Source organism: Bos taurus, chromosome 5 (genome assembly GCF_002263795.3).
Source record: "Bos taurus isolate L1 Dominette 01449 registration number 42190680 breed Hereford chromosome 5, ARS-UCD2.0, whole genome shotgun sequence".
In the NCBI taxonomy this organism is placed as follows: Eukaryota; Metazoa; Chordata; class Mammalia; order Artiodactyla; family Bovidae; genus Bos; species Bos taurus.
This window is the reverse complement of record NC_037332.1, coordinates 112,396,162-112,423,592: the sequence shown is the minus strand read 5'-3', so window position 1 is coordinate 112,423,592 and position 27,431 is coordinate 112,396,162. Positions and strand designations below refer to the sequence as shown.

The 27,431-nt window shown below is 58.5% G+C and overlaps 2 protein-coding genes across 14 annotated transcripts in view; one reads left to right on the top strand and one right to left on the bottom strand.

Annotated features, from left to right (window-relative positions):
• Positions 1 to 2,202, bottom strand: part of ZC3H7B (zinc finger CCCH-type containing 7B) — a 70,596-nt gene extending 68,394 nt beyond the window's left edge. The window contains exon 1 of the mRNA XM_059886543.1: positions 2,114 to 2,202. The gene's annotated coding sequence lies outside the window, so the exon portion shown is untranslated. The remainder of the gene's footprint in view (positions 1 to 2,113) is intronic.
• On the top strand, positions 241 to 27,383 carry RANGAP1 (Ran GTPase activating protein 1). Of its 13 annotated transcripts, none has more exon segments than NM_001110089.2 (16): positions 241 to 494; positions 2,882 to 3,024; positions 7,799 to 7,926; positions 10,662 to 10,721; positions 12,963 to 13,142; positions 15,169 to 15,303; positions 17,301 to 17,459; positions 18,457 to 18,570; positions 18,993 to 19,092; positions 19,173 to 19,257; positions 20,270 to 20,450; positions 21,471 to 21,590; positions 23,057 to 23,159; positions 24,151 to 24,239; positions 24,464 to 24,585; positions 26,384 to 27,359. In NM_001110089.2, coding segments are annotated over 15 exon segments (1,758 nt in total). In that variant the 5' UTR covers positions 241 to 494; positions 2,882 to 2,912; the 3' UTR covers positions 26,454 to 27,359.
• The last annotated feature ends 48 nt before the right edge of the window (positions 27,384 to 27,431 follow it).

Genomic DNA, 27,431 nt, shown 5'->3' with positions numbered 1-27,431 from the left:
CGGCCTCCGGGAAAAAGAGCCAGAAGCCGCAAAAGGGAGGGCACAGAGGGACCTAGCGGAGGCGCCCTGGGACGCCGCGCGGGTATTATGGAAATGGTAGTTCGCGGGCGCGACTCTGCGGCGTCCAGCCGCTCCCCGCGCAGGAGAAGCGGACTACCATACCCGACAGGCCGCGCGCGCGCAGGGGTAGGGAAGCCGGACCAGGCCTCCGACAAATCAAATCGAAGGAAAGAAACTGCCGGCTTTCAAAATCCACCTCCCTCCGCCATCATCCGCCGCCGTGCGGGGAGCAGGTGGTGTCGGAGTTGCGAGCGGCGAGAAGCGCTTGGGCAAAGCTGACGGACGTCTACCGGTGGAGCTGAGCATCGGGAGCCCCGGATCGGAGGCGGCGACCCCGACCTGACCTGACCTGACCCGGACCCTAAATCCGTCCGCGCCCGCCGGACGCACGCGCGCACTCCGATCGCCCCACGCGGCGGCGCAGCCTGTGTACGGTAGGGTCGGGGATCCCTTTCCTTTCCTTGTCACCTGCCTGGGGATACAGGCGGGGGTGGCGCGGCCCTGGAACCGGGCGAGGAAGGTGTGGCGCTTTCTGCATGCCCCCTCCGCTTTTATCCCCTGTGCCCTCGACCGCCGAGCGCCGAGCGGGTGGGAGTTTGGGAAGCCGGGAGGGGCGCTGTCCCTTTTCCCAAGCGGCGAGGCTGAGGCTTAAGAGAGGGCATCAGGCCCACCCGGCTCGCCCAGCCGGCAGCGGCGTCCCCTGTTCGCGTCGGTGTCAATCCGAGGGCGGTGAACGTCCGCCTGGGATCCCGGATGGGACTCCGGTGCGGCCCCGCCTGTCATTCGCGGCCCGAACTCGCACGTCGCTCTCCCGCCGCCGCCTCCCAAGAGGCCCACACCCGCCGAGGACCTGGGCTGGTGCAGCCTCATCCCCGGGGACCCTCGTGAGTCTCTGCCGACGTTGGGCAGGAGCGGTGGATGTGCACGGAGGCAAATGTGCCAGGCTCCTGCTTGGGAGGGAGAGGAGATGTTTGTGTTTACTTCGCTGCTGGCCCTTTGTAGACCTTAGACCAGTCAGTTCATCTCTCTGTGGTCCAGTTGCCTAGACTTTACAGTGAACGGTGTGTGTGTTGCCTAGTCTTTATAGTGGATAGGATGGGGTGTGTGTGTGTGTGCGTACTGGACTTTTCCAGCTGAGAAGTTCTGTGTTCCTATTTCGTCTGGACGCCTCACCACCGTTTTTCTAGCCTTAAATTGTCCCAAACTGGAATTACAAGGAGTGGGGTGGTGGCGGTGTCAGGCTGTTTTATGCTCAGTTTCATCCCCTCGTTCATTCGTGAAGCAGCTTTGAGATTCCCTGCCTCACGCAGCAGATAGAGTGATCCTGTCAGAATATAACGTCACATCACAGTTCCTCTTCTGCTAGAAACCCTCCAGTGGCTCCCTTTGTCATTCACAGTAAAAGCTTCGGTTCTTAAAATGGCCTTTGTGACTGGGGCCTCTTGTTAATTCTCTTTATCTCTTACCTCTTTTCTCCTTCTCTCTCTGTGTTCCAGCCCCACTGGCCTCCTTGCACTTCCTCTGACCGCCCCCCCCCCCCTTCCCCCACAAGAGCCTTTGCAAGAATGTTCTTCCCCCAGATATCTGCGTGGGTCAGTCCCCAGTATCCTTCAAGTCTTTGTTTCTTTCTTAATAATACCTTCTCTAAGACTCTTGCGAGTCCCCTTGTATTGGAAGGAGATCAAACCAGTCAATCCTAAAGGAAATCAGTCCTGAATATTCATTGGGAGGGCTGAAGCTGAAGCCCCAGTACTTTGGCCACCTAATATGAAGAACTGACCCCTTGGAAAAGACCCCGATGCTGGGAAATATTGAAGGCAGGAGAAGGGGACGACAGAGGACAAGATGGTTGGATGGCATCACCAACTCAATGGACATGAGTTTGAGCAAGCTGCAGGAGATGGTAAAGAACAGGGAACCCTGGTGTGCTGCAGTCCATGGGGTTGCAAACAGTTGGACATGACTAAGCAACTGAACAACAACCACCACTCTTATTTTAGATTAAATCCATTCCCCCCTCCCAAGAAAAAAGGAAAACAGCAAAGCTTCTTACCCCTTTTCCTGTTTGTTTTTTTTCTTATCACTGTCTGAGACACTAAATAACCTTGTTCTTCCTGATCACCCATTCCTCTTTGGGGAAATGTAGTGATCCTTTCTGCCAATCTGCTGAACTATAAGCTAGAAGCTCCTTTTTTTCAGCAACTCTGTCCTCAGTCTATTGTGATGGTGGCTGTTGTGATGTAGAGACCTCTGGTCGCCTAGGAACCCCTGAGGTCTGGCCGCCATGGGCTGCCCAGTCTCCTGGCCAAGGTTGAAACGAGCTGTGCAGTGGGCTGTGCCCTGTGCCCCACCCCCAGAGTCATGCCAACGAGGGCAGTGGGGCATTCTTTGGGATGGATAACCTGGATCCCATAGCCATCTGTGTCCTGTTTGAGGAATGGGACCCTCAAACAGAAAGCACCCAACATGATCAGGCAGGTGTGTGCTCTGGGGAGACTCTTCATAGCCGTCAGACTGGGACTCGACTGCCATTCCCTAGGGACCCAGTGGTCAACTTACATGGCTCTGCTTGGTACCCCGCCTGGGGCAGTTGGGCAGAGGAGGGCTTGTAGTTAGACAGTAACTCTACAGAGGTTGAATCTTTGCCTTTTTAGAACTCTTCCTTGCTCAGTGTTTTTATTTCTCCCAGTGGTTTAGTGCTTGGGATTTCCTTATCCTGGGAGGTGGGCTCAGGCAGCTGAAATGGTCCTACCTGGCCCTCCCCAACCTGGAGATGCCCAGAGATCCTCTCTTAATGCACTTTGACCTCCTCAGTCTGCAGATTTCCAGAGGAGCCCACCAACGCAGCCACCATGGCCTCTGAAGATATTGCCAAGCTAGCAGAGACGCTCGCCAAGACCCAGGTGGCCGGGGGACAGCTGAGTTTCAAGGGCAAGAGCCTCAAACTCAACACTGCGGACGATGGTGAGTACCCATGTGGAATGGCCCTGGAGGGACAGGGAGCACTTGTCAGGCCCGGTTAGCTTCATGATCACACTTGTCCTAGCCCAGTGAGGCTTAAAGATGTTTTGTCCGTGAGCACATTGTGGGCATCCCTGCCGGTGGCTTCAGGCCGGCAGGTGGGAAACGCCTCTTTGGGGGAATGGTTGGCAGCGCAGGACCACAGTGAGCTGCAGTCCCAGGATCCGGCCCTGATTTCTTACTTCAGATCCACCCCCGAGTTCACCGCACAATCCAGAGTTGGTCTGGGGACAGTCGTTGCCCTTCCGAGAGCGGGAAGGTTCCGAGCACTGCACCCCGAGAGCAGTAAGGCTGCATGAAAAGGACAGTCCAGGGGTTTCCCTGGCGGTCTAGTGGTTAAGACTCTGCACTTCTACTGCAGGGACCATAGGTTCAATCCCTGGTCAGGGAACTAAGATCCCACATGCTGTGCAGTGCAGGCCAAAAAAAAAAAAGAGACTTGGGGCCCTCTTGGGAGTCTAGTCCACATAGTGAATGCCCCTGGGGAGGGATGGATGTGCTTGTCTGTGAACAGGCATCAGGCCTGGACAGAACTAGAAGCAGAATGCAGACCCTGTCTTTGCTTCTGTGGCCAGAGTATGGCTGGCACGCATCCACCCCGAATCCCAGGCATCTGGAAATGAAGGTGCCCGAATCGGGCCTCTTGAGGTTCCAGCCCAACCAGAGAAACTGGTCTGGACTTGCCCGGTTGTCCTAGTGTACAGGCAGACTGGCTCCCATCCTCCAGGCCAGAGACCGCTTGAGTCCTTGCACATTCCTAACGTCTCTGTAGGGCCTTAATCTTTAGAGTTCCTTCCTGTGCTTTGTCACTTTTGATCCTTGCATCATCCCTGGGAAAGGGAGGTAAACATGTTGCCATTTGATAAATAAGGAGTAAAGGACTCGGGAGTCTTCAGTAACTTACTCAAGGTGGTGTAGCCCTGAATAGCAGAGCCAGGATTCCATCGGAGGTCCAGCTGAGTCCCTGGTCTGGTGCGTCTCAGTGTACATTCAGCCCAGCTCAGTAAACGTGAATTTGCTATTAAATGCTGGTTGTTAACACTGAGTCACGTAGTCTTCAGTGCTGTACAAAGAGTGTCTCCGTTTATCCCCCCCGAAAAGGTCTGGAGGTAGGTTTCACCCCATTTTGCAAATTGGGAAGTTGAGGCCTAGGGAGGTGATAGGACTTTCCTAAGGCCCAGCTCTAAGCAGTGGAGCTGGGAAGAAAATTCAGGTTTGTCAGCTCCTAAAATAGATGCACGTAACCACTTCATTGGCTCAGGCTGGACGTGCCACCTCCTGCTTTGGCGGTCACCAGGGATGGGCAGCTTAGAGCCCGGGCCTCTGAGGAGCTCCTGACCTGGAGTAGGAATGAGGTCCTCAGACAGCCAACAGGAGAGAGATGAAACACAGTCTCAGAGACATGGAAGAGCTCTGGGAAGTAAGGTTGGGGAAGGGATCAGATGTTTTCCACTTAGGGAGAGGCTGGGAGCCTGGTGGGGTCACAGAGAGTCGGATGTGGCTGGGCGACTTCACTTTCACTTTTCACTTTCATGCATTGGAGAAGGAAATGGCAACCCACTCCAGTGTTCTTGCCTGGAGAATCCCAGGGACAGCGGAGCCTGGTGGGCTGCCGTCTGTGGGGTCGCACAGAGTTGGACATGACTGAGGCGACTTAGTAGGAGGAGGAGGAGGAGGGCTCCAGAAGTTCCCGAGGATGAGCAGATATTTGAAGGGGAGTGGGCACCGCAGGCAGGAGAACCATGTGATTTGGCCCAGGAGCTGGGACACACAGGGTGGGCTTGAGAGAAAAGAAGTCAGAATCCCAGAAGGAGCCCTGGGCAGAGGCCCTTGAGTGCTGTATCAAGGGGCCTGGTGGCCTGATCGTGAGCCCAGAAAGGGCCTCTGTCTTGGCTGGGAGTGAGCAGGTGAGGTCCAAGGAAGGCCATGAGGCCATTGATTAGAACTAGGCCCCCAAAATTGGAAAACAAAACAAAGAACTAGGTCCTTTTCTCTGCTCACTGAGTCATGTAAGGACCAAAGTAAGGCCTTGCTACCTTAGGTAGCAGAGCCCCTGGGATTTGTTTCTTTGTGAGGCAGTCGAGGCTGAAAGGAGAACCCCCTTCCACACAGCCTGGTGACGGTTGGTGGTTAGTCAGGGCCAGCTGGGGCCCATCCCTGGCCTGTTTTTAAGTTCTGTGTAAAGTAACTCTGGATTGCCAGTCAAGCGAGAGGCGACCTGGCTGTGACCCCCACCCTCTCCCGTCCCTGCTCTTTCCATTTGGGTGCTCTTCCTTGCACGCTCACTCTGACTCCCTGGCTAAGCTCGTGGCAAGCACAGGACTTTCCGGTCTCTGTACCTGTGTCACATACACGGCTTCCCCTGGGGCCCTGGCATCTCGCCTCGCTTCTAAGGACGGTGTAAACATTCCCATGAGCAGCCATCTTCCCTCCTGGTGAGCCGGCCGTTCCCTGGATGTTAGGGGGACGCCCTGTTGGAGCAGGTCTTCCAAAGGCTGAGAGGCCACGCCAGCCCTGCCCCTAAGTGCCAGCTGCAGAAGCGGCCTGGACACCTGGCGCTGTGGAGTTGCAGCTCCAAAGGGGGAGAGGGGTTTGGGGGTTTCTCTGCCAGGGCCCCCCTGTGTGAAGTCTGTGGTTGTGCACAGAAGCAAGACTTTGGGGAGCAGCACATACGTTCATTTTGGGAAAACCTGTCTGAAGCTCAGCGTTGCCATTTCCCCTGAACTTCTGGGCAGAGTGGCTTCATTCTCTGAAGCCTCAGCGTACCTTCCTAGGAAATGGGAGGCTCGTGCCTGTCCAGTCTTTCTTGTCATAAAATGCATGCTGGTCACTACTCTAGCTGTGTGACCTTCGCAGGCACTTCCTTACCTCAGGTCACTTAACAAGACCAGGCTTGTCAGTAACAACCTTAGGAAACGTGGTACCAGTGAGCAGAGGCGAAGTGAGATGAGGAAAGGCCCTTTCTTCACAAACGGATGACCCAGCGAGGAAGCCGGTATTAATGAAGTCTCTGTGTGATAATCAAGTAACCGTTCAGGGACCTCCCTGGCGGTCCAGTGGATAAGACTCCACACAGTCCATCCCAGCTAAGACCCAGCATACTGCACAACAGGGCCGAAAGAAAAATGGACCTGGTTGGAGGTAGCAAGGTTTCTGAGGAGGTGCTACTGTTGGCGGGGGTGGGGAAGAGGAGGGAGACCCCCAGCTCTCCTGCAGCTCTGACAGCTTCTCAGGGAGCCCCTTAGAGGCTGCAGGTCACGAGCTTTCTCTTTTAAAACTGTTTGCTTGGCTGCACTGGGCCTTCGTTGTAGCTGTAGCCTGTGGGATCTAGTTCCCTGACCAGGGATTGAACCCAGGCCCCCTGCATTGGGAGTTTCTTAACCACTGGACCACCAGGGAAGTCCTAGCATATCCCAGACTTTCTGACAACCCTTCTGTGGTTGTCGTAGCCTAGAAGGTCGTGTTCCGCTCTTCTCTCTCACATTCCTCTCCATCTCTTCCCCACCATGTTACCCCGATCCATCCTGTGCCAGCCAGACTAGATTTGTCTTTCATGTAACCTGCATGGTTTTTTTCAGATTGTAAAATTAATACATGCTCATTGTAGCATACAGAAGCATTGAAAGAAGGGGGAAAAATTATCTTCATTATAACACAGCCCAGGGATGTAACTGCTGTTAATTTTGATGCTTTTTTTTTTTCAAGTTTTGTGTTTTTTTTCCCAAAACACATAGTTGAGTTCCTCTTTTTTTTTTTTTCTAAGTAATTGGGATCATAATTACAGATACTTAAAAAGCTGCTTTCTAACCAGACACATTGAGAGTACATTGAACAGATGCTGGGAAAACACAGATTGAGCCAGAATCCCACCACCTGGAGATAACCGCTTTAACGTCTGGTTTCTAAAACTTGCGGGGCGGGGGGGGTGTGTGTGTAAGAATTCATACAATGTTTTCACTTATCACTGTAAGACGATTATTTTCCAAGTCAGGTAAACAGCTCTGTTGCCATTCGTAGTGACATCAGTGTGACTGCTTATATCACGCGCCCCAGTGAGTTACCCTGCCCTCTGTTGATTGGCATTTAGAGTGTATGGGATTTTTCATCACAATAAAGCAGCACACTAATGCGCACGCCAGCCCGAGTCACCTCGCCCTGGATGCGTGTGTGCCTTCTCCCTGCCCTGCCGGTGTTCGCCCCTTCTTGGCAGGTTCCACCCACACCACCCACAAGGTGCCCCGAGCACCTTCTTCACCCACACCAGCCGGTTCCTCTTTTCCCTTGGTTCCCAAGCCTTGTTTTAACACTCATTACAGAGGAATTGTAACTCAGATGGTAAAGAATCTGCCTACAATGCAGGAGACCTGGGTTTGATCCCTGTGTTGGGAAGATCCTCTGGAGAAGGGAATGGCTACCCACTCCAGTATTCTTGCCTGGAGAACCCCACGGACAGAGGAGCCTGGCGGGCCACAGTCCATGGGGTCTCAAAGAGTCGGACACGACTGAGCGACTAACTACTAATGACTACAGAGGAATTGTCCGCATAGCCACGTCCCCTACTATACCGTGAGCCTGTCTGAGTCCCTTGGTGAGCCTGGGCCTGGCACCCAGGAGGTGCACTGTAGCCCTCGTGAGGGACGAGGTGGTTGCTGGGCCTCAGCTCCTGCATCTGTGGCCCATGAAGTCTAAGAATGTGATTTTTTTGGTCCCCGGGCAGCCAAAGATGTGATTAAGGAGATTGAAGACTTTGACGGCTTAGAGGCCCTGCGCCTGGAGGGCAACACGGTGGGCGTGGAGGCAGCCAGGGTCATCGCCAAGGCCTTGGAGAAGAAGCCGGAGCTGAAGGTGAGGTCGGGGGCGAGCAGGCCCAGCCTGGTTGGGGACAGGCCTCCGCTCACATACCACCCCCCCGGCAGGTGCCTGTGTCCAGTCCCTCCTGGGCCCTGGGGGTGGTCACCTCGGACAGCCCCCTTGCTCCAGGCTTCCTGGAGCACAGCGCCAGCTGGGGCCCCTCTGCCTGTGTGATGTGTCTGCTCGAGCCCGGCGGTCACAGACCCGGAGAAGGTGTCAGGAGGATAAGAGGTTTACTGGGTCACGTGAGAAAGGGAAAGAGGAAGGAGCAGAGCTGGAGAAAGCCTGCAGCTCATGTCACAGATCTGGGAGCCATTCTGACAGGTGCTCAGCCCAGCCTGGGCAAAGACTCCTGAGCAAAGGCTGCCCCTCAGAGGAGGCGCGTTTGGGGCAGAAATGGCCACACCTCAGCTCAGGTGCTGGTGGTTGGAAGGAAGGCTGCTCAGTGGGGGCCTTCTACCTGCCCTTCTCACAGCCTAATGGCTGGTCCTTTCTTGAAGGTTAGACGCAAACGGTGCCCTTCCTCAGCCAACCCAGAGATTCTTCCGTTTTGGTGTTTCTCAGAGCGAGTTCCTCTGAATGCTGGTCCTTCATGCTCTGTGAGAGACGTGCCGTCATAAAGCTGTGTCTCCATCTTGTGAGTCAAGGGAACTGAGGCCTCAGGGCGGCTGAGTCAGCCTCCTCAGATCCTGCTGCTGGTCAGAGCCTGAGCTGTGCTCACATTTCCAAGTCCAGCACGCGTTCGTGGCCCTCAGGGCTTTCTCAAAGGGAAGGCAGACGAGGCCAGGGCCGTGAGAGGAAGCGGAGGGCCCCGAGCTGGTCAATGGCGTGGCCTCTGATGTTTGTGTCCTCAAGAGGATCATGGTCAGGTTAACAGACAGCCAAGGCAGGGCTGCTTTTGCTCTCCTGCCCAGGGCCTGTCCTTTGCCTGCGCATGAACTGGAACATTTTTCTGTGAAGGAACTCTGCTCTCCCGGGTGATCCCTGAAGGACAGGAACAGAGGAGACATGCCTGCAGCTGAGCATAGGGATCCAAGGGCCTGGGTTGGAGCCCCAGTGCCACCACCTCATTGGCTGCACTGCCTGGCCTTACATGGCGTCTGGGCTCCTTGATGCAGAGGAGTTTTTCCTCCCTGGGTGGTTGCCATGGTGACCACAGGCAGGCTGGAGTGAGAGCGCTTGAGCTGTGGGAGTAGGGCCTGTTTCGCATCCCCCTGTGCAGGCCCAGGGCCTTGAGTCGCCTCACCGCAGAGTCTCAAGCTTGCCTCTCTGCAGGAAGGAGCTGGGGGTGTTGGAGCAGCAGCCGGGGCAGCGGTGCCTGTGACACCGGTGCCCTTCTGGGCACAGCGCTGAGGTGAGATAAGATGGTAGTTCCACTCCTGTAGCACCTCACACGTTAGGTCTTGCCAGGTGAGCAAAGTGTGACCCAGGCTTGGAGCCCAGACAGCACCCCAGCCTCTCAACTGCTATACTGCCCACATGGATATGAGCGAGGCCTAAAGCCTGCTTCAGAGATAAGATGCTGGGGGTCAGAGTCAGGGAGTGGCAGGCCTGGGTCAGCTGAGCCAGGAATAGAAGGCAGCCGCGTGCCCTGGAGCCCCACACTGACCTCAGCCCATCAGAGTTAGGTTGGGGAAGCTTCTGGATGAGAACACTGTCCGTAGGGAGGCGCTTAGGCTGGAGCTGCCGGTTCTGACCCCACACACCTACGTACAGGTGTATCTCCCCAAGCCAACTTGTGTAGGATGTCCACAGGCGTGTTAGTGATTTGCTTTATTGGAGGATGTGAGAGTTTTGCCAACACCAGCTTCTCTAGTACTTAATGTTGGGTCTAGTTCATACGTGTTGAGGCCTGGGTTTCAGGGAAGAGTTGCTTCTCCTGTGTCCATTTTTCCGAGGGTTGGCCAGGAAAGGCCAGAGCTGTCAGAGGTGATATTTTAAGTGGACACAGACCTAGCGTTAGAGGTAGGGCTGTGTGCTGGGAGCCTCAACTCTGCTCCCCAGCATGGTATGTGACCCAGCTACGTGGCCACTGTTTTTGTGATATTTAACTGGCATGGCCTTTAAATCAGCTCACTTGGAAGTAATTTAAAAGCAAACGCGATCTCTTTTCTAGCTGGAAAAATCACATCCCTTACTATAAAGGAAATCAGAGTGTTATTAAATTCTAGTTCGAGGTCACTGTCATCTAAAGGGTCTGAACCTGAAGCCTTCTCTCCCTTTGTTAAAAAGGCAGATGAGCTGGAAGTGGGGGCGTGGGTGAGACTCACCAACCCCAAACCAAACCTGTCTTCTGGAGGTGGTAAGGAGGGTTGAAAAGAGAGTAACTTCTTCACTGCTGGGTTCTATGTTGTCTCGTTTCCTTTCCTCCACTCTCCAAGATCATGTCCCGTGTTGCTATGGCCCACACCATGGGGGAAAATTGGACTGGGAAGGAGCACTGGGCCAGGAGTCTGGTGTCCTGGTCCTGGTCCTTCCGCTGCCTTGCCGGGGGGCCTGGGGCCAGTCCCCTCCTTCCCTCTCAGCCTGATTATTTTTTTCTCTGAGAACCAGAGGGTTGGACAGATGGAGGGTTTTCCTGACACTGCTGCTGATACTCACAGTCCTTTCCTCTGGGGCCTCCAGGTCCTGTCAGCGTCCATCACAGCTGGTCCCAGGTCCATGGGGGTGAGGGGCTGTCTGAAGGCCATCTCGAAGGGTTTCGGCTAACTCTCTTCTTCCTTCCAAAGCGATGCCACTGGAGCGACATGTTCACGGGGAGGCTGCGGTCGGAGATCCCTCCCGCCCTGGTGAGTAAAGGTGACCTCTGCTTGCGCCCCGGGCCGCAGGGACCCCTTTAGCACCTCCCAGGACTTTCCCTCACAGCCTCCTCTTTGTGGAGGCTGAGAGTGCCCTGGGGGCAGCCGAGATTCTGCCATGGCAGCCAGGCAAGCGCGGTCACTGTCTGTGTCCTGACAAGCAGGTGGCAGCACACGCGGTGATGGGGAGCCAGGAGTGAGGACTCAAGGTCCCTGGGAGACTGGGCGGCCCAGTGACAGGAAGCGCAGCAGAGACCTGAGCTCAGAGATTTCGCCCACAGGCAGCGTGGGTCTCCTCCCCAGATGATTATCCCCTCATCCCAGCCCCTCCTTCTCTGTGTCCTGAGGTCCCTCTCGACTTGACTCTGCACACAGGCTGCCCAGTCTTCCTCCAGCCCCTCCCTTTCTCCAATACCACTCTTTCTGCTTTGGTTCTCATCATGGGTGGCTTCTCTCTGCCTGTTTTCCCTTTCCCCATTCCTGGGCTCAGCTTGGCTTGGGTGGAGCTCCCAGCCTGTGTGCATGTGTGGGAGGCACGGAGGGTCACAGGACCCAGTGTGGCTTGCCTGGGGCTCAAGGGGAGGGGGCGGGGCTGGCAGCCTCCCAGCGAGGCCTCCCAGCGAGGCTGGGCAAGCTTCCGGTCCGTCTGGTCTGTGTTGTGCTGGTGCTATCTTCCCAGGCCTCCGATCAGCCAGCACCGGCCCTCCTGAGATGCCAGCACTAGCCTCATCTCTAAAGCACCTCTGTCAAATAGACAGTTAAGGGTCATCCAGGATGGGACAGCTGTCCCCATGGGGACACTGGAGAGCGGGCTCCCTGGGTGGAAGGTTGATGGAGCCCTGGCAGAGTTGCTCAAGCTGGATACAAGTCTCCAAGGGTGGACAGGAACCAGGGGCAGCTAGGATTCAGAGCACAGGTTAAGTGAATTGACGTGAGTGTATACAAAAGGCTTTTGAGTTAGAAAAGTTGAAGGAGACTGACTGACGAGATCCTGGCTGGGCGCCTCTGCGCTGTTGTCTTACCTACATTTTAGTCTCTAATCTTCTGCAGAAGTTCTGCAGAAGGCGTGATCTCCATACTAAACTTACGGTGAGAGCACGTCTCAGAAACAGGAATACAAATTTGGGGTCCAGGAATGGCGTGAAGTGCAGGGATGGTGGAGTGGTGTAGAGGGAGAGCTTGAGCCTCTGACCGCTTAAGGGCTGAGATTTGTTGCAGCCCTATCACTGGGGCTGGGCTTTCTTCAGCAGGCGGGGGAGCCAGAGAATGGCCCTTCGTTGTCGATCTGGGGTTGGAGGCCGTGGAAACTGCCTCAGCTGCCCTGTCCATCACCGGATCAAGGGCAGTGTCTTCCGTACGCCTCCCACCTTGAAACCCTGCCCCCTCCATGCCCAGCCCTGGCAGAGCCGCCTTGCCCCACCCACTTGTCCTGGGGAACTTCGGTGTCCCAGCCTGGCAGGTTCCCGGGAGAGCTCAGCACCTTCTGGCCACATCTGGTCCTGGGCTGAGGTGGGAAATGGGGCACCCACATTGGGTGCTCAGTCACCGCTGGAAACCCTGGGGCATCGGTGGTCCTTCCTCCCCTCCCTGGCCAGTGAACCCATCTCTGCAGGTCCCCCCTCTCTCTGTGAGAACCCTGACGAGACTCAGTTTCCCCTCCACCACCTCTCATCACACTGGCCCCCGCAGCCTCTTCTGTTGCCTGGATCCCTGTCTCACACCTCCAGCCTCCCTCTGCCTGTCTGTCTGCCCTCCCCAAGTCTGGGGCTGTGTCTTCTGTACCCCTCACGCGCCTCCAAGCCCACTGCGCTCAGGCCCAAGTTCACAGTTCTTGGCCTGGCGCCTGCCTGAGTTGACCCCTGCCTCTCCTGGAGGCTTGTCCCCAGACAACAGCTTGCCGCTTCGTGCTGTGTCCCTCTGCTAGTGGGTTTACTTCTGGCTGGAACCTCCTCGTATTCCATGATTGGCTGCTGCTCATCCAGACTGAGCTCAGATGTGGCCTCCTGCAGGATGCTTTCCCGGATGACCGTACTAAGCCCCAGGCTACAGCTGAATTAAGAGTCCTCTGCAGGGTTTTCAGTCCAATGTAACATGGTCAGCTCTGTACTGAGACCATCTGTGTCTCTGCCAGGTCCCCACCTGCCAGATGCCCCCCGAGGGCAGGAAGGGCCTGGCACAGAAGTAGCACCTGGTCCCTGTCTGTGAAACTGACGCGAGCTCCTCTGTGCCCAGATCTCTCTCGGGGAGGGACTCATCACGGCCGGGGCCCAGCTGGTAGAGCTGGACCTGAGTGACAACGCCTTCGGGCCTGATGGCGTGCGAGGCTTCGAGGCCCTGCTCAAGAGCTCCGCCTGCTTCACACTGCACGAACTCAAGCTCAACAACTGTGGCATGGGCATCGGTGGTGGCAAGGTGGGTGTGGCCACTCCCTCCCCCACATCCCTGTGTCTTCCGCCTTCCTCCCTGCCCGGTCCCCTGGTACATCTGCATCCGCCTGGAGTATGTGCCCTTGGCCACCCACCGTCTGGGATGGTTCGCCTCTTGTTTTTCTCTTCAAAGGACAAAGGCCTCAAAGGCAGCAGCCTATGGCCAGTGGGGACAGGAGATGGATCTGGGAGGGTGGAGTTGCCAAGCAACCATCCTCAGTTCTGTGTTGCCTTAGCAACCCACAGGCAGCATTGCAGACGTGCTCCAACCTGCTGGCTCTGCAGAGCACAGGGTTTGGGCATCACCAGACCCGCTGTGCCCTCGGAACAGCTGCCAGAGCCATGTGAGGGCTGGCATGTGCAGTGGCGGAGGGAGCCCACAGCAAGGGGCCACTCGGGGAGGCCTGGGCGCAGCTCACCTTTGTCCCTGGTCAGACCCTTGCCCAGGGTGCCTCCTCTGTCCTGCCAGCAACCAGGCTGGTCAGGGCAGAAGGGCCAGGGAGGCCAGCCTTGATTATTCTCTTCTTGGCCCGTTCTGGCTGTTTCTGGCCTAGCTTCTAGAAAGGCCAAGCGCCAGTCTGCATTCCCATTCTCCTTCCCTCACCGTCTGACCAAAACGAGCAGGGGGCCAGGACATAGGAACTGACAGCAAACAGGGACGTCTTCTCTTTGAAGACGTGTCACCTTAATTCTCCCCCCTTACTGAGAGGTGGGTGACACTGTCCCTGCCTTTTCAGATAACGGCACTTGAGCTTAGAGCTCTTGGGTTGAGCGCCTCAGATGATGTAGCTAGCGTGGGCCGGATGTGGGATTTGAACCAGCATCCCCGTGGCCGCTCAGAGCAGCAGGAGGCACCTGTGTGTGCTCGAGGCGGCCCAGGCTGAGGAGCCACAGTGGCCTGCCCTGCACATGGCCTGTCACCTCCTGCCCCATGGGAGGGCGGGCAGCTCACGCTGGGCTGTCTCAGCCTGCAGGCCTCTGGTCTAGGGGCAGTAAGCTGTGTGTTAAGACAACAGTGTTTGCCTCAGCGCAGGACACCAGTCCAGCCCCACCCGGAGTAGAGCTGCCTCTGCAGATCCCTCAGGCTGGCCTGCAGCAGAAGTCGGTGGGTTCTGCCCTGAACACACGCCCGACCCCCGCTGGCGGTGTCCCGGGTCCTGTATGTGCCCCGGAGTAGAGCTGTGTGCAGCCACACTGAGCCGGCTCCCTCGTTGCAGAGCAAGGCTAATGCCTTCTGTCTCCCGGGCTGGTTTTGAGGTTGAATGAGGTGTGAAAGCACCTTGGCTGGGAGCGCTCAAGGCCTGGCAGGTGTGTGTAAGTGTCTGCTGCCGCGCTGCCCAGGACCCGTTTACATCCTCTATACTGCCGTCTCTCCACTTCAACCCACCAGCCGACTGGTGTTTGTGACCTCTTGCTCTGTTGGTGTCACTAGATAGAGGCCACCTCCTGGCACCACCCCAGGGTCAGGGCAAACCAGGTTTTAGGTTTTTACCCCCAGCAGGTGAGCCCCCGCTGTATGGCTGGTCAGAGCCTGGGCGGGTGTCAGATGGGTCATGGTGGGGGGAGCCCTGCCCTCCTTGGCCAGCTCCCCTGAGGCCTTGCGGAGCGTGGAGGAGATGCCAGAAGGTTCAGGTTCTGTCCAGGGTGTGCCGCTTGCATGGTGTCTGCAGGAAAGTTTCTGTCGCTTTCTGAGCCCAAGTTTCTTCAGCCAGAGTGTGGGAGTCGCGATGGTGCCCACCTGACAGAGGGTCCTGACGCTAAAGTGGGCTGACCATGAAGCCCCTTGCCCACGTCACTCGGTGTTGTTATCTCCCTCTCCCCGTCCCTACCATGAGGCTAAGCCCCACAGGCTGACGGGATAGGTGGACACAGAGGTGGATGTCACAGCCCATGTTCCTGCAAAGTGCTGGGCCCAGCTGAGGTGCTTGCTGCTGAGCAGTTCCTCGTCCCGTATCCACCTGGGCCATGGCTGGTACAGCACTTTGAAGACCAGGGCCTCCTGCCTCCCCCAGATCCTGGCAGCAGCTCTGACCGAGTGTCATCGGAAGTCCAGTGCCCAAGGCAAGCCACTGGCACTGAAGGTCTTCGTGGCGGGCAGAAACCGTCTGGAGAATGACGGAGCCACCGCCTTGGCAGAAGCTTTCGGGGTGAGTGGTTTCTGCCCTCCCTGCCCTGGGGCAGGCTGAGCATGGCCGGCAGACGCAAGAACTTGGCCAAGAGACCTCAGGTGGCTCACCTCCCCCTCCGAGGCTGCTAGCTCATCTTCTCGGGACAGGATCCCCATCACTCAAGTCGGAAAGGTGGCGTGATCCGCCTTCTGGGGTGAATCGTCAGTGCTATTTGTGACCTGCCAGGCTGGGAAACGAGCGGCAGTGCCAGAGCAGCGTGAGTGCTGACCCCGGCCTGTGGGGTCACAGTCCCTGGCTCCAGTGAGAAGGGCGCTGGGATGGAGCCCATGAAACTTGCCCATGAGCCAGGGAGGAGGGCGGGAGCAGCAGCTGGAGGGGGTGCTCTCAGGTGTCCTTCAGGGCAGGGCGTCTAAGTCAGGTCCGTGGACTTCCCAGGTGGCTCAGTGGTAAAGAGTCTGCCTACTAATGCAGGAGACACAGGAGACTGGGTTCGATCCCTGAGTCAGGAAGATCCCCTCAAGTAGGAAATGGCAACCCGCGCCAATATTCTTGCCTGGAAAATCCCACGGACGGAGGAGCTTGGTGGGCTACGATCCATGGCTTTGCATAGAGTTGGACATGACCGAGCATGCACGCTGTGGGATCCCACTGGTCTGTGAATAGAGTTCAGGAAGGCTTTGAATGTGGTCAGGGGGATAGTGCATGATTGTTTCACTACCAGAGCTAATAAAATGCAGCATTTACCTTCCATGGTGAATGTGGACAGTAAACTTCAGCTTTAGAAATTCTTGTGGCATTGTTACCAGGAGAAATCACAGGTATTTTCATGTCAAATGATAGCCATTGTGGATAGACAGAAGTATTTGTTTCTCATACATTAAAGTTAATGGTTCTCCAAGGTCTTATTACCCGTTGGCTTAAGAGGTATATGTATGAGTACAGCAAACATTTAGGCAGTTTTCTAAACATTTTGATACTTGTCTTCCAGTTGAATTGATTTGTTATTCTGTATAATTTAGCTTAAAATTTAAAAACATCCAGAGGGGGAGCCCTAGGGCTTTACCAGGTTGCCTGATGGCACAGAAAATATTAAGAGCCCTGACTTGGAATGTGCCTCAGTTGGGCTGCCTGTGTTCATTTGTGAATCCCCATGCTGTGCTGGGCGCCCAGAGATGACAAGGTGCCTGGGTACAGAATTAGGCCAGGCCTGTCCTCAGTCCCTCCAGGGTGGTGATGGAGACTGGGACGTGGGCCTCTCCTTGAGATCTTGGGGGCTGTTAGGATGCAGACAGGAAGGTGGCTTTGACACTTTAGAAGGATGAACACCATGAGAGGGGAAGGATGAGGCGCCCTGGGGGCAGAGAGGAAGAGTGTTGGGTTGTGCTGGGGGGGTTGGGGTAGGGCAATCCAGGAAGTCTTTCTGTGGGAGGAGGCATCCAAAATGAGAGCTATTAAACACATTAGGAGTCAGCCTGTCAAGAAAATGCCAGAAAAAGGAGGAGACAGAGTGTTCCAGGCAGAGAAAAGGAGGTGAGGGAAGGCTGGAGTGAGGGGGTTCGCTAGGTTCAGGAAGCCTTCTCACCCCAAGAAAAGGATGCAGAAGATGGGCTGCCACTCATACTGTGTAAATAAGGCAGCAGCACCCTCATAAAGAAAGGCCACGCGGTGCTGCATTATACAGAGCAGGGCCTGGGCTGACTGCAGGCCAAAGCCCAGGGTCCCTGCAGTGCAGAGGTGCCAGACAGACACCAGTGCTCAGAGCTGTGTGGCCCTGGGCAAGTTACTTAGCCCCTCTGATCTCAGTCATCTGTCTGGTGATGGTCCTGATCCCAGGTAGGTCTCCCTCTTGAGACGAGAGGATCAGGTGTGGTTGTGCCCTGAAGCATGCTTTGCCCTCTGTTCATGGACAAGCCCCTCCCACACCTGGTTGGTGGTACTGCCCTCCTGCCCGCAGGGTGTCCCCTGGCCCCGCCCCCGACCTCGGGGCCCACTGCTCTCACTCCTGCCCCCCACAGATCATCGGGACTCTGGAGGAGGTCCACATGCCCCAGAATGGGATCAACCACCCCGGCGTCACTGCCCTGGCCCAAGCCTTCGCCATCAACCCCCTGCTGCGGGTCATCAACCTGAACGACAACACGTTCACCGAGAAGGGCGCCGTGGCCATGGCCAAGGTGAGAGGGGCACAGCAGGGCCCGAGTGGGCCACGGAAACCAGGACTGGTGGTTGTCTTTGCTGTGGACCCGTCGGCAGGTGGCTGCTCTCCCCCCGGCCCACCCACCTGGTGTGTATCCTGTGGCTTCAGCCACGTGCACGTGTCCCGAACGGGGCATCTGTCACCAGGGGGCCTGGGCCCTGGGGGCAGCTCTGTGTGTCTGCGCTGCCCCATCCTGAGCGACCTCCATGCAGCCGCAGCTGTCGGTGCTGGTTTTGTTCTCAGAGGCCACGTAGAGGCTGCTCCAGCCTGTTGGCCTCATCGATTCTTTCCTCAGCTGTTTATTGAGCCCCCGTCTAGTGCCCAGCGCTGTACCGAGTGCAGGCCACACAGAGCTGAGTCTGGGACTCTGCCTTCAAGGAGCCCCGAGGGCGAGGAGGGGAGGAAGGAGCCAGTCCACTGCGAGCACAGTGGCTGCTGGGCGTCGGGGCTGCTGGGTGGGAGACGCTGCTGCTCCCATCAACCTCAGAGGCCTGCACGACCCCACAGGAGTCTGGCAGGCCTGCTGTGGGGTCTTAGAGACTTGAGCAAGCGTTGGGGAGCACACAGGGAGTTCCAGCCAGACGCAGGGCAGGCTTCCTGAAAGAGGCCACCTTGTGGCCAAGTTCTCCAGGACAAGTGAACTTTGTGTGGACAGGGAGGGCAGGAGGGGTGTTCGGGAAAAGGGGTCAGCAGCCCGTGGGCAGGCCAGAGACGGGAGTGACCCTTACTCCATTGGTCCTGGTGTGACCAGGCCGGGGGTCAAGGTGTGTCTGAGGGCTGGGGGATGGAGGGGGCCTTGCTGACTCCTTGAGACCTCCCATGAGTAATAGGGAGCCCTGGAAGGGGCTTAGCCAGAGGCTGGGAGGCCTCCCGGGGGCAACAGGAAGAGCTGATGAGGCAACTGGACCGGGCACAGGGCGGTGTGACGCTGGCTCAAGGAGGGCCTCACCCTGGTCCCCCACCTCCTCCTGCAGACGCTGAAGACCTTGCGGCAGGTGGAGGTGATCAACTTCGGGGACTGCCTGGTGCGCTCCAAGGGCGCCATCGCCATCGCAGACGCCATCCACGGGGGCCTGCCGAAGCTGAAGGTGCTGGCCGACCCCCTACCTCCTCCCTCCGGGGTCCAGGCTTCCCCGCTCTCAGGGTGACAGCGTGCGGGGAGCAGGGTTCAGGCCTGTCAAGGCAGGTGGGCCTGGGTTCACAGCCCGGCCTTTCCACCTCCTTCTCCCCGAGTGACTCTGCAAGTCTCTTCACCCCTCCGAGCTAGGGTTTCTGACTTTTCAAAGAGAAGAGTGACTCGGGTCGTTGCAGTTTAGTGGGAGTTGTTGGGTGAATAGTATTCCTTTTGTCATGGCGGTGTGTCTACGCCGGACAGAGTCTGCCTCAAACCCTCACCTGGGGAAGCGGAGGCTCCTGACCCCTTTGTCTCCTGGTCACCCCGTGTCTCCTGGTCCCCCTGTCTTCTGGCTCCTGTGTCTGCCTGCCTCCACCCCTTCCCGTTATCTTTTAGGAGCTGAATTTGTCATTTGGTGAGATCAAGAGAGAGGCTGCTCTGTCCGTCGCTGAGGCCGTGGCAGACAAGACGGAACTGGAGAAACTGGACCTCAATGGTAGGAGGCGGGTGGCCTCGGCCCCGGCCTGCCCAGTGGGCCCCACCCCGTGCTGACCTCCGGCCCCTCCCCGCGAGCAGGCAACATGCTGGGAGAAGAAGGCTGTGAGCAGCTGCAGGAAGTGCTGGAAGGCTTCAACATGGCCGCGGTGCTGGCGTCCCTCAGGTGGGGGGTCTGGGGCCCCGGATTCTTCGTTCCTCCCTTTATTCATTCAGAAAACATGGGTGGAGTCCCTGTGGTGTGCCGGGCACCGTGCTGGGCATTAGGGGATTGACAGCGAGACAGTCAAGGTTTCTGACTCCTGAGACCTTGTTGCCGTGGGCAAGGGATCAAGGAATAAGACAATGATAATCAAGTGATGGCGTGTAAATATCACAGGGACATAGAGGGGGCTGAGAGCAGTCACCCTATAGAGCAGGAGGGTCGGGGAAGCCTCCCAAGGGACGCGCTTCGATCTGAGGTGACGCTGTGCGGGGCAGCAGTGATGTGGGGTGCAGTGGCCATGGGATGGGCCCGGGCTGTTCCTGAGACCAGTCTTGGAGGTCGACTGGAGAAGGCAGAAGTTGATGCAGGAGCGAGGGTCTTCCGGGTTTGAGGGGCAGGGGGCTGCCTCCTCCGTCTGGATGGGAGCTGGCTCGTCCATCAGCACCCGTCTCTGCCTGCCTCTCTGACCTCTAGATGGGCGTCATTTCTGTGTCAGGCCCTCCATCATGTCCCATCAGGGCCAGGCCCCGTGCTGCTGTAGGACCTAGGCCAGGAAGGGCTCGAGGGGCCCCCCAGTCCGGGGGAAGTGGAACAGGCTTCATCAGAGGCAGGGCGGCCCCCTCACTCCCCCTTGACCGTAGTTTCCCGTGGTCAGCAAGACGTGGGTGGCACCGTCCTGGGCGTCTCAGCCTGGGCAGTGTTCCCGCCCGGCCCTGGGCCCCAGCTATGACAGAATTCTTCCTTTCCTCCTTCTCCCCCGTGGGACTGCGGGTTCTTTGGGACAGGGACAAGATGCAGTGCATGCGTCCCTGTGGGACGGGCCTCCAGGCGACTCCCAGGTCCCCAGTCCGGGACAGCTGCTCCTCGGCCCTCCCTGCCTGGCTCCTGCCTGGCTGGGGGTCTGTGGGTTCTCGGGGCCAATGTGGGCCACCGGACAGGGAGGGGTCTGCTTCAGCCAGACCTTCCTCCGCAGTGATGACGAGGGTGAGGATGACGAGGATGAGGACGAGGAGGAGGAGGAGGAGGAGGAGGAGGAGGAAGGAGAAGAGGAGGAGGAGGATGAAGAGGAGGAGGAGGAAGAGGAGCCACAGCAGGAAGAGCAGGGCGAGGAGTCGAGCACACCTTCAAGGAAGGGCCAGGGCCCGAACAGTGGGGTGAGTCCTGCAGGTCAGAGCCCCGCCCCGGGTCCTGGGGTCCTGAGACCGCTCCCCCGGGAGGGGGGGTGGGGGTGTCTTGGTCCCAGGACTGCAGACTCGTTCTGCCTGTGCGCTTCCACATGGAAAAGAGGAAATCACCCCAGTGCGGCTGCATTTGTCTTACTTAACCCCAGGACAGATGTGTCTGCTCATTTATAAGTTATCCACACGCACAGTGCTGCTGCGCCACGTGCAGTAGACTGCTGAATAGCACGGGTGTGCCCTGCACGAGCCCACTTCTGTGTGGGTGTCTGCAGTGACTGAACTGCAGCGCGGCTCCGTGATCTGCGGTTGGTTGAATCTGTGGGTGTAGAACCTCAGACACAGAGGGCAACTGTAAAGTCATACCTGGGTTTTCAGTTGTGCGGGAGGCATATAAGTGTTTCTAAAAGAGTAGGGTAAAAAACAGGCAAAAATGGAAATTCACTTTCCTCCCCATCTTGGTGACCCCTAGGGATGGTCCCCATTCTGGAGACAGTGGCCGGGTCATGACCCAGCCTGGATACTTGGTGTTTCTTTCCCGGCCGGGAGGCATGTCTGTTCCCTCAGGTTCCCAAGTAAAGCTTCTGGGGGACTTCGGGTTGGGCACAGAGGGCCAGGCTATGTTGAATGTGGCTAATGGTCCAGTGTGATGGCCGGGCGCCTCTGGTGCCCACCGGCAATGGTCATCCCAGCTAAGACACTGGCTCCTGGTGGGGCCCCTTGAGCCTTGGAGTCATTTCTGCAGTATCCCATGTCATCCCAAGGATCCCCTTGGCCGCACCAGGCTCTTGGAGTCTGAAGGAAGTGATTGCCCACACCCTAGAGGCTCCTACGCGAAGAGCTGACCAGAGGCAGCCTCTGCAGGCCCCTCACCCTTGGGGAATTTGGGGAAATTCTGGACTCTGAGCCTTGAGTGGCCCGAGTGAGGGGCGTCCTTCTGGGCAAGGAGTCTGGACATGGACCTCTCCAGAGCCACCTGTGCCGCCTGTCCCCCAGGAACCAGCTCCTGTCCTGTCCTCCCCGCCTCCCGCAGACGTCTCCACCTTCCTGGCCTTCCCCTCCCCGGAGAAGCTGCTGCGCCTCGGGCCCAAGAGTTCCATGCTGATAGCCCAGCAGGTAACAGTACCACTGACGCCAGCCCCACTCGGGCCTCGGCTGCTGGAGCTGCCGGAGCAGAGGTTCCGGCACAGCTCGGGGTTGGGCGGGGGCGGGGCTGCCAAGCGTCATAGCTAATGCACACTCGTGTAATGAGTGTGACAAGTGCTGGCACAGGTCTGCGCACACTGTGGACACAACTTGGGCCGCGAGGAAGGGTAGGCCTGGGGCGTCTCAGTGATAACTGGGGTTTGGGAATTTTCGCAGGATTGTCACGGGAGCACACGGTTATTAGGCTTCCCTCTGCACGTCCTGCAGGACCGGCTTCTAGACGGCTCTCCTGCCCCCGTGAAGGTCCCAGGCCCCCAAGCAGGCCCCAGGCTGCTCACTTGTGACTCGTTCTTGCCGAGGTGATTACCGAGCACCCTGAGCTCAACAGCGCCCAGTGCCTGTCTGCCCCCACTGCTCTGAGCACTTGGACATGATTTACTCAACCTTCTTGGCACCTCGGAACGTAGGCCCTTCTCCTGTCATTTGACAGATAAGAAAGCTGAGGCTGCATGTTTGTTTTTACACAAATGGAAGGTGTGTGGCAGCCATGGTGAGCGAGTCTCTTGATGCCGTGGTTGCGCCGTATTTGCTCGCTCGGTGTCTCTGTCATTTTGGTATTTCTCACAGTGCTTCACACCGTCCACTGACAAAAGACCGCGACTTTCTGAAGGCTCAGATAACAGCATGTTCTAGTAAGAACGTGTTTTTGAGTTAATATACGTGTTTTTTTGGACATGATGCTACTGCACACTTCATAGACGCACACACAGGGTGACCCAAAGTTCACGTGGCTGGCTTCACTGTGGCATCTGCCTTATTGCTGTGGTCTGGAGCCAAGCCCACAGTGTCTGCGAGGTGCGTCTAGAAGAAATAAAAGGGGCCACTCGCAGAGTTGGCTTGGTATTTTGGCTTTTTATTTCCCTCTTATGTTGTTCTGTGATCTCTTTTTTTTTCTTGTTATCTGATTTCCCCCATGGTAAATGAGATTATATGATGCAGACCTTCGTGTGGCCACCCTTTCACTGAACACCATTCATTGTTTTCTGTGTCAGTACAGCTCTCATCACGCCCTTTATGTCAGTGAGCAGAGGTAGCACTTAAACCATCCACACTTTGCGTGGATTCCCAACATTTCGCTTTTCCTCTGTTGTCGGTTAAGCTGAGGCAGGTTTCCTTCATGTGAACGTCATTTGCGTGCTGGATTATTTCATCGGGTTAGGCTGCAAGAGGGGGTCCCTGGAGACAGTGGTTTTTAGCGTGTACACTCTCCGTGGGTGCTGCACACCTGTGGCGGCCGGGCCCCTGCCGGCTCTGGGGGGACAGCGTGTCCCTGCCCAGCAAAGGCCCATGTCCTGCCAAGGCCTCCTCTAGCCACAGGCAGGGGCCCACGTCTGCCAAGGCCCCTGGTGACCAGCCGTCGTCTCCTGTGTCCTCAGACTGACACGTCTGACCCGGAGAAGGTGGTCTCCGCCTTCCTGAAGGTGTCCTCCGTGTTCAAGGATGAAGCCTCGGTGCGGACAGCTGTGCAGGACGCTGTAGGTGCGTGCGGGGGGTGGCCCAGACAGCTCCGGCCTCTTCGCTGCCCTAGGCTTGGCTCAGAGCGCTGCCCTCCCATCTGTTCTTCGTCGGGTTCTCGCCGTAGCTCGGGCCGGGTGCTCGCCTCTCTGTTTTTTGCAGATGGGGAGCCTGAGGCCCTTCCCAAAGCCATACAGTTCTATACGGTGAGAACTCGGGCCACGTGGTGCCCTCTGCAGGAAGGTCAGACCTCTCTGAGGAGGGGTGATGAGAGTTGAACCCTGTCCCCGCCTCCAAGCCGCTGCACACACTGTCCCCTCCACCCGCAGGTCCCCAGGCCTTCCCCAGGCTTCCGAGGGTCTCTGGTCCTGTTGGGACCCTCTCTCGCCACCCCATCCTCTCAGTTCCTCTCCTCACAGCACTTCTCACCTTCCACCTTGCCAGTGTTTGGGCCACCAGGTTGGGCCAGGCAGGGAGGGGAGGACAGGCTGGAAGCGATTGGAGAAGTGGGTGACGCTTGGTGGGCTGGTGGAGGGGAGGCTGGGAGGGGCGGGAAGGGCCAGGCGGGGTCTCTGTGTCTGTTCCCTGAGGGCCTAGCCCCGCCCCTCCTGGGGCATTTGTGGGGACAGGTTACCTGAATTCTGTTTACCAGAACAGCCTCACACAGGAGCAGGAGCTCGTGGGGTCCCTGCATGGCTTTGGCCACACCTCCTCCCGTTCCCCCATCCATTCCCCAACCCCCCACCTCCAGAGACCAGCTGAAACCGCCCCAGGGTGACCTGCCTCACCTCACCTCTGCCCATGCCCGTTCCACCTGAGGCCAGGCCAGGCCCAGGCGTCCCTGTAGGGGCGGGAGGGGGGTTGAGCCCTTCCCCTGGTGCTGGCTGGTCCCGCCGTCTGGCTGCCGTGGCCACATCCACCCCACGTCCACCTCCTGACGAGACAGGAGACAGGGCCAGCCTGTGTGCCCAGGGGCCACATGACCTGAGTCCTCTCGACTGCTTCTGCCTTGTAGATGCTTTGATGAAGAAGGCCTTCAGCTCGTCCGCCTTCAACTCCAACGCCTTCCTCACCCGGCTGCTCATCCACATGGGGCTGCTCAAGGTGCGCCAAAAGGAGCGTGGCCCAGGCGGGGGGGTACACCCCAACATCCGGCACCTCGAGTCCTGCTGGGGCCGCTCGCTCACCGTCCCCAGGCCTGGGTCTGCTTAAGCAGGCTTTGCCTTTGTGATGGGATGTGGGATTCAGCTTGACCTCGGCCGTGGGGCGCTCTCAGCAGGGGCTGCGTCGGTGTTCACCCAGCCTTCTGCTGTGTGTCTGTCTCGCAGAGTGAAGACAAGATCAAGGCCGTTGCCAACCTGTACGGCCCCCTGATGGCGCTGACCCACGTGGTGCAGCAGGACTACTTCCCCAAGGCCCTTGCCCCCCTGCTGCTAGCGTTCATGACCAAGTGAGTGTCCGCCCGCCGGCCACGCGGCCAGTGTCCATGTCCCCAGCCTGGCCACGCAGGCTTCCCCAGCTCTCAGCATCTGTGTTTGAATTTCACCAGGCCTGGCCAGCTGAGGACACGGCTCGGGCACAGTATCTTCCCTGAGAGTGGGGGACACGGTAGTGGCCCTGTCTTGCAGACAAGGCAGTGAACACCGGGTCAGAGGGGGTCTGCCCACGTCTTGCTGCCGACCGGGGCTCCATGCCTGGCAGCATCCCAGGAGCAGTTTGTGTCTGTTCCCTCAGCAGCCTAGGCCAAGGGGGGGCCTTGTCCTGGAGGGTCCTGGGCCTGGTAGGGTGCTGGCCACAGTCAAGGAACAAGGAGCCTCCTAACCTCAAGGCCCAGCTGGGGTGGGGTGGGGTAGGGTGGGGTGGGAGGCCCGTCCCTGCCCTCACTGAGGCCCCGTGTGGCCCCCAGCCGAGCCCCTGCCTTCCCCAGGCCTCAGTCTCCCCTTCTGCCAAACTGAGGGGTGGGTGAGGCTGTCTCCGAGGCTCTGACCACCATACTTCTGGTGAAGCCAGGACCGTGGGGGAACATGGGAGGGTCCAAGGAGAAAGGAGGGGCCCCCACCTTGGGGGACACGTGACATCGCTGGGCCCCCGGGCATCAGTCAGGGCGCTTAGAGCTTGTGAGGGAGTATGTGGGGGTGGCCTGCATAGAGGAGGGTGAGGACCACCCACTGGCCGCGAGGACCCAGCTGGCCTCTGCCACTTGGCATCTCAGGTGCCTCCTTGGTCTGGCCTGACTCCCTCGCTGTGTCTGCCTGCCCCTGCCACCACACACCACCCCTCCACCCCCTGCCCCAGCCCAGGCATCCCCTTGTGCTGCAGCTGCTCCTCTGCCAAAGCCCAGGGCAAGTCCAAGCCCTGGGCATGGTCTCATGAGGACTGCAGCCCGGCCTCCCCCGCCAGCCGAGGTGCGCGCTTCCCTGCACCTGTTCGCGCTGCAGGAGCCATTGCCACAGGCTGTCCAGAGTGTCCCCAGCTGCCATCCCCGGCTGCCCGTGTCCTTCCAGCCCTTGGTTGGGACTGTCGCCTCTGTTCTCCTGTCGTCCCTGTCTGGCCCTTGGGCTAGGCATGGACCCCCAAACCCCTAGAAGACACCCTCGCCTGCTGGTCAGTGACAGACTGCCTCCTCCCGGCTTGTTGCCGGCCCTCCAGTGCAGGCCTCAACGTATCCACATCAGAGGAGGGGGGGCTTGGGCCTGATAGGCGACCGTGAGGGTCACGTGTGCTCCCTTCCCTCAGCTCCAGCCCAGGGCTCTAGGGTCCAGGCCCAGCCTGCACCAGGCAAGGCGTCCGTGGCTTTCGGTCCTGGCTGCTCGCCAGGTTCCCTGTCCCCCTGAGCACCTCGCCAGTTTCTTTCTCGGCAGTGGAACTAACCATCTAACGATCTGGTTACCTGTGGCTCTCAGGGGCCCAGCTGGGACTCCCACGGTCCAGTCGCTCACAGGGACCAGTGGCTCAGGAAGGCTCCCTGGCCCTGTGCCCGCTGGAGAAGCCTGGGAGAGCCTGTCTGGTGGAGCGGAGGCCAGGTTCCCAGCCCGGTGCCAGCTCGGGGCCACGTGGCCTCAGGTGCCTCCCCAAACCCAACCTGCAAAGGCAGGAGCTGACGTCCCCCTTGCAGAGTCGTCGTGAAAATTAGAAAACCCGAGTGTGGTGTGTATACTGGGTAGCATCACAGCTGGGAAGCTGGCACTGCACAGCCAGAGCTTCCTGGGTCCAGCGGGGCCCGCCCACTGACCCTTCTCTCCCCACAGGCCCAACGGCGCCCTGGAATCCTGCTCCTTTGCCCGCCACAATCTACTGCAGACGCTGTACAAGGTCTAGATGCCAAGCTGGCCTCTGCCCATCCCTCGCCTGGACCATGACTTGGGAAGGGACTCAGCTGAAGGACTCTGGCCGGCGGCAGGGACGGGCTTTGTCTCGCGTGTCGTCTCCCGAGTGTGTGTGTTGGTGTGGCGTACGTGCAGGCGTGTGCTTCTGGTCGGGGTTTGAGTTTTTCATGTCTCCTTGCCGGACTTGCCCTGGTCCCGCTGGAGCGGAGCTGATGGCCCCCAGGCGCCAGGGCTGCAGGCTGCTGTGCCATTAAAGCTGCCGCCGTCTGAGGACGCTCTGCTCTCTGCGCAGGCGCCAGGCCCCGGCGGCCATCCCCCCGCCTGCCTTCCTTGCCCCCGCTGCGGGCGGCACCAGGCCTGGGGCACTGCTGGCCGGGTGTGTCCTGTCCTGCCTGGGGCTGCTTGCTCAGGGCTGCTCTGCTTCCTGTCGCCAGGGCTGGCTCCTCCGGCCACCCCTGCCCCTACCATCCACCCCGCTCTGTGCGGCCGCTCAGCCTGAGGGGCCAGGACCACTCTGGTTGGGGCCACGGGGTGGGGGTGGCAGAGGGCAAGACTGGGTGTGGGTGTCCGCCCACACCGCGTGGGCAGGAAGGGAAGCGGGGGGCAGACGCAAGGGTCTGGGAGCTGCATTTGCCTGGACAGCTCTGGCTGCGCACCCCGTGTGGGCCGCTAAGGTGTCTGGGTGTGGCCTGGGAGCCCTGGCAGAGAGGTGGAGGGTCTGGGCAGGCCCACAGCTGTTCTCCAGCGGTGTGGGCAGGGACAGGGCCTGCTGGGGCCGGGGCAAGGTGGGGGCTGGGCTGGGCTGGAGGAGCCCTGCGACACTCCGTGCTTTCCCCATGTGCTCTGTGTGTGTCTGGGCTGTGCCCGGGGCTTCACAAATAAAGTGTGGCAGCAGTGACCACTGAGAAACATTTCCCCTAAAGCAGCTGTTCTCAGGCCTTGGTTCCTGGGGTCCTGCCTCACGGGGCCA